General features: G+C 40.0%; 4 protein-coding genes across 5 annotated transcripts in view; all 4 read left to right on the forward strand.

Moving 5' to 3' along the window:
* The window catches only part of LOC119493899 (protocadherin gamma-A3-like), a 131,788-nt gene that overhangs the window by 100,759 nt on the left and 18,563 nt on the right, over positions 1-12,466 (forward strand). The gene's annotated exons all lie outside the window — the stretch shown is intronic.
* Positions 1-12,466, forward strand: part of LOC119493873 (protocadherin gamma-C5-like) — a 223,100-nt gene that overhangs the window by 28,408 nt on the left and 182,226 nt on the right. The gene's annotated exons all lie outside the window — the stretch shown is intronic.
* The window catches only part of LOC119493928 (protocadherin gamma-A11-like), a 29,000-nt gene that overhangs the window by 3,374 nt on the left and 13,160 nt on the right, over positions 1-12,466 (forward strand). The window lies entirely within an intron of this gene.
* Positions 2,121-5,066, forward strand: LOC119493921 (protocadherin gamma-A11-like). Its single transcript, XM_037779436.1, has one exon. The coding sequence runs from the start codon at positions 2,510-2,512 to the stop codon at positions 4,916-4,918; it is 2,409 nt and encodes an 802-aa protein (XP_037635364.1). The 5' UTR covers positions 2,121-2,509; the 3' UTR covers positions 4,919-5,066.

A 12,466-nucleotide genomic window follows, 5' to 3' on the forward strand; every position in this document is an offset into this window, starting at 1 on the left:
AGTGTAGTAATGTTCACTTGGATTGAATGAATTGTTAATAACTAACAGGGATGTTACGCCTTGTTTTCTGAAGCATTTTCTGAAATGATTGTTTATCTTTATTGTGGCTCATTTTAAAGGTTCTGTATGAGCCAAACATTTAGTTGGGGCTGATCATTCCTCATGCATCTGTTGTTGTTGATGTTGTTTGGCTTGCATAGGAGATGACACAGTGACATTACTTTTTGATGTCCTTGGGTCTTGTAATGTTCTTAGTGTGCAGTCTTTATATCTCATTAGATAAACATTAACAACATAATGCAGGTAGTGGGGCAACAGCTGCCTGTAGTACCCTGAAAACTTTACAGAAACAAATGTTTTAATGGCAATACAACAAAATATCAGCTTCATAGCAAGATACAGTGTGCAGTGTAACTGAGTCTTAGTAATCAGCTTCAGTGCATTTACTGTCAATATGTTTCTTACACAATCACATGATCGTTGTGGTGGAGGAAATGATGTCTGTGGTGATATTTACCATCATATGGCATTTACAATAGATGACCTTGTTCATTGCTTAATTTCCCCTCTGGTGATCTAAGGAAATATGTTTGTATGGTATCTGGCAGACTGCTATATGTATCCCTTGAGTTGGATGACTTTAAACCTACTTAAACATATCATTGTTGAGTGATAGCCACAGATACACCACAGGTGGAAGACACCACCTGAAGAATGTAGGTGTTTACATTTAAAGCCAGTCCATTCCTCTTCTTAAAGATGTATGCTACATGGGCCTCTCTTGTTGGATGTTTTATTGTGTTTGATTACCGTCTGATTCACCCACAGATTAAGATAGAAGTAAATGTAGAGAAACATGAATGAGTTGTTTTTATTTTTGGCCTAAATGTAGTTTGTCAGTTTCAATAGAAGTGGCTGAGTAATCTTCAGTACTCGTATTTTGTCCTTTATAACGTTATGACCTTCTATAAGTTGTGGTCTTGAGAAGATACTGACTGTCAGACTGTACTGTGTATCTCTATTCTGTAACTTTTTGAAAGGTGATTTTATTTAATTGTTTTTTGTAACTCTAATTTGAAAGGGATTGCTGTGAGGTATAGGCACTATTTCCGCTTCACGTCATGTGAGGAAGTATGATTACATACATGTCATAACTATAAACCACCATACTATTTGTAGATTGGCAGTGTTAAATAACTTTGTAATTGTTTGGTGGTGGAAGAATAGTCTTAAAAGTTGTCTATCTTTCTTTTTGCACTGGGTTCTCATTTCACTGTTTGCAGATCTTTGTTCTTAGATACAGTGGTAATAGACGTTTTGTCGTAGGCAGAATTTAAACAAACATTCTGTTTGTAAATGTAATGAATGTCTCTTTCTTTTTCTGGAACTTGAAAAATTAAACTTTTGTCAACACATGTTGAAACTGATTGTATGTCGGGCAAAGTGGAGACAAAGACAGCCCTGCTTTCTACTGGCTGATGTCAGAATTTTAAGAGCCTACAGGCATGGATAGCATACTGTAACAAACATTAACAGCCCTGCAATATGATGACAATGACAATTGAGGTGTAGTGTAATTTTAATATAAATTTGCAAACATGCACATGTTGTTTTTTTTTTTAACAGCAGTAGTAGTTCTCTGCAGTGACAGTACATTCAGACAGCACGCTTACTTTAAAGAAAGTACAACCTGTTGAAAGTCCAGGATTCCTCACCTGATGCTCACATCATGGTTATGATGACTTGTAGGCTTTTAGTTTTACATATTTTACCAGACCACATACAGTGAAGATGGACTGGAACCTGGTCCATTCAGTGTAGAAATGTCCCTCTGACTAAATGACAAAAAATTATACTCAAAACCCCCTTTCAGAGGATTGTCAGATAATTGCTATCCCGCTATGGCTTAGAGGCATTGCGGAAATGAAAACAATTATACTCTTTTTATTATCATTGTATTCGAGAAAGATTACTCAAGATTACTCCCCATACTAATAGCTATTCAGTACCGTATTATTTCATTAAAATGTATTCCATTTAAGTGACAATTTAAAGACAACCTAACCTCATTTAAAAGACTTGTTTTGTATATAGCTGGCATATACAGTAGTTATCTTAAAAAGGTGCATGATGTCTTCAGACCTTAATGTGAGTCTGTCTTTCATGTATTGAACTCAATGCACAATAGTACTTGTTGCAAATGTTGTAAACACCGAATTAAATTTACCTTATGTTGTATTTAGATGACTAGTTGGCAGGTTTATTTAGGCTACAACTAATGTCTTTTAAACAAGTGTTATTGTTAAACTGAACTCACGGTGTCGCTATACACCAGCCTTAGAATGATTTCATTCCTTTATCCTTTGTGGAGAGACGTTCTTGTCCGCCCATTGCGTGGTCTAGATACTACAGGAACAATCACGCTGAACTGCAGTTACTATTCGTGTTGTGTGGTCGAACTGTGTTTGTTGCTTCGATTCGTTGACGTCTTAGGAACTCATCTTTGTCGATGGATTTAAAAATGGTCGCTTGTGGCTTCTATTTCCTCCTTCTCTTTTTTCATGCTGCATATGGAGACATTAGCTTTTCTTTTCCAGAGGAGATGAAACGAGGATCAGTTATTGGAAATGTGGCCAAAGATCTCGGGCTGGAGACGGGCAGACTCTCTAACAGAAGAGCCCGCATTGACACCGACGGGACTGATGAACGTTACTGTGACATAAACGTGAATAACGGAGAGCTGATTGTTGCTGACAGGATTGACCGAGAGGGGCTTTGTGGAGAAAAGGCTTCGTGCGTCCTGAAACACGAGCTAGTGCTGGAGAATCCTCTCGAGCTGCATCGGATCAGTCTTCACATTCAAGATATTAATGATAACTCCCCACAATTTAAGGAAGACCTGATTAATATAGAGATTCACGAGTTGGCAGGGAGGGGAGCTCGTTTTGTGATGGAGGAGGCGCATGATGCGGATGTAGGACAGAATTCAGTTCAGCAGTACAGCCTTAAGAAGAATGATAATTTCATTTTGGCTGTTGATGGAAACACAATCGAGCTTGTTCTAGAAAAAGAGCTTGATCGTGAAAAACAACAAGAGATCAATTTGCTCCTTACAGCTCTAGATGGAGGCTCTCCTCAGAGATCAGGTACTGTAGTCATACACGTCACTGTACTGGATGCTAATGATAACGCCCCAGTGTTCAGCCAGGCCGTTTATAAAGCCAGTCTGCCTGAAAACTCTCCTGTAGATACTGTAGTGGTCACAGTGAGCGCTACTGATGCAGACCAGGGAGTCAACGGAGATGTAACATACGAATTTGGACACGTTACTGATGATGTGAAGAAGATATTTAGTATTGACCGTAAAGTGGGGGAAATACGAGTGAAAGGCGCTGTTGATTATGAAACTATGACATCATTTGAAATACGCGTTAAAGCAAAAGATGGGTTAGGGCTGTCATCTTATGCTAAGGTAATAATTTCTATCACTGATGTGAATGACAACGCCCCTGTAGTCAATCTGAAATCACTGACTAACCCCATACCTGAGAACGTGTCACCTGGTACAGAGGTGGGCATCATTAACGTGCAGGATAGAGACTCTGAGAATAACAGACAGGTCCGCTGCTCCATTCAGCAAAACGTCCCTTTTAAGTTGGTTCCTTCTATTAAAAACTATTATTCTCTGGTGACCACAGGACAACTGGACCGTGAACTAGTGTCTGATTACAACATTACAATCAGTGCCACTGACGAGGGCTCTCCACCTCTGTCCTCCTCTAAAACTGTTCAGTTATCTGTAGCAGACATCAACGACAACCCACCTGTGTTTGAGGAACAGTCCTACAGCGCATATGTGAGTGAAAATAACAAACCTGGCTCCACTTTATGTTCCGTTACTGCTCGAGACCCCGACTGGAGACAAAACGGTACAGTGATTTATTCTCTGTTAGCCGGTGAGGTGAACGGTGCCCCGGTGTCCTCCTATCTATCTGTTAACGGAGACACGGGGGTGATCCACGCTGTGAGGTCGTTTGATTATGAACAGTTCAGGAGTTTTAAAGTCCACGTGATGGCCAGAGACAACGGTTCTCCTCCGCTCAGCAGCAACGTGACCGTCAGTGTCTTCATATCGGATGTGAATGACAACTCTCCTCAGATACTGTACCCCGCCCCGGAGGGCAACTCCTTCATGACCGAGCTGGTCCCCAAAGCTGCACACGGAGGCTCTCTGGTGTCCAAAGTGATAGCAGTTGATGCGGACTCCGGACAGAACGCCTGGCTGTCCTATCATATAGTCAAATCCACTGATCCGGGACTTTTCACTATTGGTCTCCACAGCGGAGAGATCAGGACACAGCGGGACATTTCTGAGTCTGACAGCATGAAACAGAACCTTATTGTGGCAGTGAAAGATAACGGACAGCCCTCTCTCTCTGCCACCTGTTCCATGTATTTACTGATTTCTGATAACTTGGCTGAGGTGCCAGAACTGAAGGATATTTCTTATGATGAGAAGAACTCCAAACTGACCTCTTATCTGATCATCGCGCTGGTGTCTGTGTCCACCTTTTTTCTGACCTTCATCATCATCATCCTGGGTGTGAGGTTTTGTCGCAGGAGAAAGCCCAGACTGTTGTTTGATGGAGCAGTTGCCATCCCCAGCGCTTATCTCCCTCCTAATTACGCAGATGTTGACGGAACAGGAACTTTACGCAGCGCTTACAACTATGACGCCTACCTGACAACAGGTTCTAGAACCAGTGACTTTAAGTTCGTCAGTTCTTACAATGACAACACACTGCCTGCTGACCAGACTCTGAGGAAGAGTCCTTCAGACTTTGCTGAAGCGTTTGGGGATTGTGATAGTTCTCCTGAGGTAGGCTCATGCTACATATATGCTGTCCCAGATGTGTGAAACATCTTCATTATTCATTAATTTAATACAGGCACCCACACAAGCACACACAAGGCCAACTTGTCTCTGTTTGTTAATGTGAGTGCTCTCTCTCTGTCACACTGTTTTCAACCAGAGGGATATATTTGACTGGTTTCTCTGTCCTTGGTGCTGAACAGGGATTTTCTGATGCAATTTGGGCCCCTTGACATCTATTCTCCTGTCACTTTTTTGTCTTGCTGACTTTTATTTCTTTAGATGGTCTTTGATGTATATTTTTGGACAATATAGGTTATGATAATATTAATAATAGGTTTTCTTTATTTATAATATTGTCAATTGAATAAGTCGCTGCTCCGATCGGGTTTCATTTTAAGTCCTTTTTTCTGTCCCTTGAGATGAGAATTTAGGTGACCTCTGAGGGTCGGGTTTAATGCAACATTTGCTTGACAAAAAGGTGATTTTTTCTTTTTCTATTACAAAAATCAAGAAGAACAATTACATAACCTTATTGTGGCAGTGAAAGATAACATACATCCCTCTCTCTCTGCCATTTCTTCCATGTATTTATTTCTGATAACTTGGCTGAGCTGCCAGAACTGAAGGATATTTCTTATGATGAGTGTTGTTGCTTTTAGCCCTCCTAATTACGCAGATGTTAACAACACACAAACGTAACTGCAGTCTCTTATACTCCTAGTGTCTTTGCCAATGACAAGGTTACTGAATGCCTTTCATAGTCACCAACTGGCATGCTCTCTGCTTTGTGTGTTTCATTCAGACCATGCACTCTCAAGAAGTTACATGAGGCTCATTAGTACTTGAAGAAAAGTGATGAAATTTGAGTAAATTTCTGGTGTTTACAGGTTAATTAAGTAAATCAGGAAGTTCTAGGTATGATGATTGTTTCCCTCTCAGTGTAGTAATGTTCACTTGGATTGAATGAATTATGATTAACTAACAGGGATGTTACGCCTTGTTTTCTGAAGCATTTTCTGAAATGACTGTTTACCTTTATTGTGGCACATTTTACAGCTTCTGTATGAGCCAAACACTTAGTTGGGGCTGATCATTCTTTATGGATCTGTTGTTGATGTTGTTTGGCTTGCATAAGAGAGGACACAGTGACATTACTTTTTGATGTCCTTGGTTCTTGTCATCATCACATGATCGTTGTGGTGGAGGAAATGATGTCTGTGGTGATATTTACCATCATATAGATGACTTTGTTCATTGCTAAATTTCCCCTCTGGTGATCTAAGGAAATATGTTAGTATGGTATCTGGCAGACTGCTATATGTATCACTTGAGTTGGAAGACTCTAAACCTGTTCAGACATGCCGTTGTTGTGTAATATAAGTATATACAATGCAGGTGGAAGACATCACCTGCAGAATGTAGGTGTTTACATTTAAAGCCAGTCCACTCCTCTTCTTAAACATGTATGCTACATGGGCCTTTCTTGCTGGAGGTTTGTTGTGTTTGATTACTGTCTGATAAAACCACAGTTTAATATAGAAGTAAATGTAGAGAAACATGAATGAGCTGTTTTTATTTTTGGCCTAAATGTAGTTTGTCAGTTTCAATAGAAGTGGCTGAGATATCTTCAGTGCTCGTATTTTTGTCTTTTATAACATTATGACTGTTTATTAGTTTTGTTCTGCAGAAGATACTGACTGTAAGACTGTATTGTGTATCTCTATTCTGTGACTTTTTGAAAGGTGAATAATTGTTTTTTTGCATCTCTAATATGAAAGTAATTGCTGTGATGTGTAGGCTGGGCACTATTTCCTCTTCACCTGATGTGTGGAACTATGATTATATACCTCCTGTAATAACTATAAACCACCATAATATTTGTAGATTGGCATTTGTATATATAGTTGTTTAGTGGTGGTAGGGTATAGAGTATTTGTCCTCACAGCAAGTTTTCTGACTTTTTGCATTTGCTTTTCTCTTCATTGTCTGCAGTTATTTTACCTAAGATGTGGAAGATGTGAAAGATATTGTTTCTTAGTCAGAATTTAAAAAGACATTTAGTTTTTAAATGTAATGGATGATTTTTCTTTGTCTTTCTGGAACTTGAAAAATGAAACTTTTTTCAACACATTTTGAAACTGCTTGTATGTCAGGCCATGTGGGCTCAAAGACAGCCCGGCTTTCTACTGGCTGATGTCAAAGAGACTACAGGCATGGATTTAGTTCACATACATTTAACCTTTGATGTAGTCAAACATACTCTTTATCACAATACATGGCATTATTTTATTGTTTTGCCTTGAGATGAGACTGCAACCAATAAACAGAATTAAAACAAAAATTGAATAATCCCACTAATATACACCTCTATGGAGAGATACTATCTTAATCCGACTGGAGATAATAGTGTTCAGTGTAACAAACTTGTACAGCGCTGTAGTAGGATGACAATGATGATTGTGGTGTGGCATTTTTATATAAATTGCAAACACATGTTTTTATTACAGCAATAGCAGCTCAGGGTTATGGTGACTATAGCCCTTCAGTTTTCCATATTGTACCAGACACATACAGTGCAGATGGGCTGGAACCGGGTCTGCTCCCTGCAGAAATGTCCCTCTGATTAAATGACAAAAATTAAACTCAGTACCCCCTTTTAGAGGATTATCAGATGATTGCTTTATGGCTGAGATGCATTTACAAATGAAGACAGTAAAACTATTTTTAATATCCTTGTTTCCGACAAAGATTATTATCCATACTAATAGCTATTCAATCATTACCATATTGTTTCATTAACATGTATGACATTTATGTGTGCTGACTCTGACAATTTAATGATGACCTGAGATCAATTACAAGACTTGTTTGGTATGTAGCATATAGATATCTTAAAGAAGTTTGGCTTGAAAAAGTTGATGTAGTCTTCAGACCTTGATTTGAGTTTCTCTTTTATGCATTAAACTAAACGCACAGAAGTACTTACTAGTAGTACATTTACCTTCTGTTGTATTTAGATGACTAGTTGACAGGGTTATTTAGGCTACAACTAATGTGTTTTAAACAAGTGCTATTGTTGAACTGAACTCACGGTGTCGCTATACACCAGCCGTAAAATGGTTTCATTCCTTTATCCTTTGTGGAGAGACGTTCTTGTCCGCCCATTGCGTGATCTAGATACTACAGGAACAATCACGCCGGATTGCAGTTACTGTTCGTGTTATGTGGTCGAACTGTGTTTGTTGCGTCGATGCATTTACGTCTTAGGAACTCATCTTTCTCGATGGATTTAAAAATGGTCGCTTGTGGCTTCTATTTCCTCCTTTTTCTGCATATCGCATATGGAGACATGAGCTATTCTTTTCCAGAGGAGATGAAACGAGGATCAGTTATTGGAAATGTGGCCAAAGATCTCGGGCTGGAGACGGGCAGGCTGTCTAACAGAAGAGCTCGCATTGACACCGACGGGACTGATGAACGTTACTGTGACATAAACGTGAATAACGGAGAGCTGATTGTTGCTGACAGGATTGACCGAGAGGGGCTTTGTGGAGAAAAGGCTTCGTGCGTCCTGAAACACGAGCTAGTGCTGGAGAATCCTCTCGAGCTGCATCGGATCAGTCTTCACATTCAAGATATTAATGATAACTCCCCACAATTTAAGGAAGACCTGATTAATATAGAAATTCAAGAGTCAGCAGACAGGGGAGCTCGTTTTGTGATGGAGGAGGCGCATGATGCGGATGTAGGACAGAACTCAGTTCAGCAGTACAGCCTTAAGAAGAATGATAATTTCATTTTGGCTGTTGATGGAAACACAATAGAGCTTGTTCTAGAAAAAAAGCTTGATCGTGAAAAACAACACGAGATTAATTTGCTCCTTACAGCTCTAGATGGAGGCTCTCCTCAGAGATCAGGTACTGTAGTCATACACGTCACTGTACTGGATGCTAATGATAACGCCCCAGTGTTCAGCCAGGCCGTTTATAAAGCCAGTCTGCCTGAAAACTCTCCTGTAGATACTGTAGTGGTCACAGTGAGCGCTACTGATGCAGACCAGGGAGTCAATGGAGACGTAACATACGAATTTGGACACGTTACTGATGATGTGAAGAAGATATTTAGTATTGACCGTAAACTGGGTGAAATACGAGTAAAAGGCGCTGTTGATTATGAAACTATGACATCATTTGAAATACGCGTTAAAGCAAAAGATGGGTTAGGGCTGTCATCTTATGCTAAGGTAATCATTTCTATCACTGATGTGAATGACAACGCCCCTGTAGTCAATCTGAAATCACTGACTAACCCCATACCTGAGAACGTGTCACCTGGTACAGAGGTGGGCATCATTAACGTGCAGGATAGAGACTCTGAGAATAACAGACAGGTCCGCTGCTCCATTCAGCAAAACGTCCCTTTTAAGTTGGTTCCTTCTATTAAAAACTATTATTCTCTGGTGACCACAGGACAACTGGACCGTGAACTAGTGTCTGATTACAACATTACAATCAGTGCCACTGACGAGGGCTCTCCACCTCTGTCCTCCTCTAAAACTGTTCAGTTATCTGTAGCAGACATCAACGACAACCCACCTGTGTTTGAGGAACAGTCCTACAGCGCATATGTGAGTGAAAATAACAAACCTGGCTCCACTTTATGTTCCGTTACTGCTCGAGACCCCGACTGGAGACAAAACGGTACAGTGATTTATTCTCTGTTAGCTGGTGAGGTGAACGGTGCCCCGGTGTCCTCCTATCTATCTGTTAACGGAGACACGGGGGTGATCCACGCTGTGAGGTCGTTTGATTATGAACAGTTCAGGAGTTTTAAAGTCCACGTGATGGCCAGAGACAACGGTTCTCCTCCGCTCAGCAGCAACGTGACCGTCAGTGTCTTCATATCGGATGTGAATGACAACTCTCCTCAGATACTGTACCCCGCCCCGGAGGGCAACTCCTTCATGACCGAGCTGGTCCCCAAAGCTGCACACGGAGGCTCTCTGGTGTCCAAAGTGATAGCGGTGGACGCGGACTCCGGTCAGAACGCCTGGCTGTCCTATCATATAGTGAAATCCACTGATCCGGGACTTTTCACTATTGGTCTCCACAGCGGAGAGATCAGGACACAGCGGGACATTTCTGAGTCTGACAGCATGAAACAGAACCTTATTGTGTCAGTGAAAGATAACGGACAGCCCTCTCTCTCTGCCACCTGTTCCATGTATTTACTGATTTCTGATAACTTGGCTGAGGTGCCAGAACTGAAGGATATTTCTTATGATGAGAAGAACTCCAAGCTGACCTCTTATCTGATCATCGCGCTGGTGTCTGTGTCCACCTTTTTTCTGACCTTCATCATCATCATCCTGGGTGTGAGGTTTTGTCGCAGGAGAAAGCCCAGACTGTTGTTTGATGGAGCAGTTGCCATCCCCAGCGCTTATCTCCCTCCTAATTACGCAGATGTTGACGGAACAGGAACTTTACGCAGCGCTTACAACTATGACGCCTACCTGACAACAGGTTCTAGAACCAGTGACTTTAAGTTCGTCAGTTCTTACAATGACAACACACTGCCTGCTGACCAGACTCTGAGGAAAAGTCCATCAGACTTTGCTGAGGCGTTTGGGGAATTGGAAGAGTGTTTAGAGGTATGAATACACACAGCATCAACTTTGTCAAGTTCTTTTTAAAAAATAAATAAAAATCAATTCAAACACATTTCCTTTCAAACATTTGATTTTTTTAATGAATTGCAAATCTAATAGCTGGATATTTACAAACTCAAAGCATTTTTTTCTACATAATAAGGAGTTATGTTACGTAACTGTCATTTTGTGCGTTTGTATCTTTTCGTATATGTGTCAATTTTGGTCTGTCGGTCTGTCTGACTGTTCTTCTATTTATTTCTTTAACAAGTTTTTTGTTCAGTTTCCAAATTCTTTAATTGCAGCCATGGTCACTTTCACTTCCATACTGCGAAGATGTAACATTTGGCTTATTAGTTAAAGTCTTGTTTAGTTTTAATTTAGGGCTAATGAGGCTTGATAGTGTAAATCTTGGTATGATTCTTGACAGTTACATTGTTTGAGGCAGTGAATTAGTCCTTGCAGTGTGGTGTTTGTTGTCCAAATCAGCAGAATGTTTGTCTTTACCAAAAGTCTTTTTTTCTAAATCTTCTCTGATTTGCTGTCATTTTGACACTTTGCTGTGACTGATAATTCATTAGTAGATGTGTTGTTATTAGTGTTTGGTCAGCATAATGTAAGTTTATTGTTCCTGTGAAGTTTTGACCTTCATTTTTAAGAAGACTGTTCTTGTGCTATCATCAAAACCTTGGTTTTCACTTTTTCACTAATAATATATATTTTATCAAATATAAGTGCATTCATTTTTTGATTCAAATTATTACTGACATAAAACTATAATTAACCTCTATACCACTGATCAGCTGGAGCATAAAGGGTGCTATGTGAGATTTAAAGCACATTTTCCACACCATCATTGTTGCACAGGAAACTACATCCGTGGCCATATATGTTATCATATGTCATTTTTAGTATGTGACTTATTTGCTAAATGTTTCAGGCAGACCGAGCCCTCTCGGTTTCTTTCTACTCTAATAATTAGACAAAAAGAACCCAAAAAAACATCGAACTTATTGTGCGTTTATATCTAACTGTATACACCTGCAATATTGTGCCACTTGTCTCAGAAGGAATTACAAACTGAGCTTGTTATTGAATGCTTCTCCTTGATCTACTGTTGCTTGGGTTGGACCTCATTTGCACATTGCTGTGGACGAAGTGTCTGCCACATGAATACATGTAAATTTAAACATTGGTCTTACATTTAAGGCCAGAGATTAAATGTTATGATATATATCAGGCTGGTTTATATACCTTAAAAGCTGAATGACTGAAACCCTATAGACATGCTTCTGTTGTCAATGCCGGTTCTTCAGGTGGATGGCATCACCTGTAGTATATAGGTCTTTACATCTGAATCCAGTCCACTACTGTATTATTAACAGGTGTGTTTGTTCAGACTTCCTTTTGAGTTTTGTTATAGTTGATAGCTTTCTGGTCTGACCACAGATTGTGTTTTCAAGATTGAGGCTTGTTTACTTTTACACGCTACTCAGGTTATGACTTGACAGAATATCAGTCACCTCGTTCATCAAAATACAGTGTGAGTTTCACACAGGCAGTCTCTCGGCAGGTCATGCTGACAGAATGAAGGACTTTCCCTTCCAGGTTACCCAAATCGTTTTTCCATCACAGTGATTTTGGTGACAGCTGTTCTGCCTGATTGTTTTATGTGGATTTACTGGGTTGAAAGTGATTGGTCTAAACTTGTGTCTAGTGCTGGTTTCTTTAATATAATTTTAAAGTACGTGTTCGATCTAATGCATCTGCTGTTGTCTTGTTGGTACTCATTGACAAACGGTGTCATGTATCTCTATTCTGTGACGATAGAAGGTATAAATGTGGTGTGGGAAGGTTGTAATCACCTCAAATCATCATAGTTTTGGTAGATCTGCAGTGTTTTACAAGTGGTTGTAATATACTTGGTGCAGGTGGTCTTTAAG

This window comes from Sebastes umbrosus, chromosome 9 (assembly GCF_015220745.1).
Source record: "Sebastes umbrosus isolate fSebUmb1 chromosome 9, fSebUmb1.pri, whole genome shotgun sequence".
NCBI classification, from domain to species: domain Eukaryota; kingdom Metazoa; phylum Chordata; class Actinopteri; order Perciformes; family Sebastidae; genus Sebastes; species Sebastes umbrosus.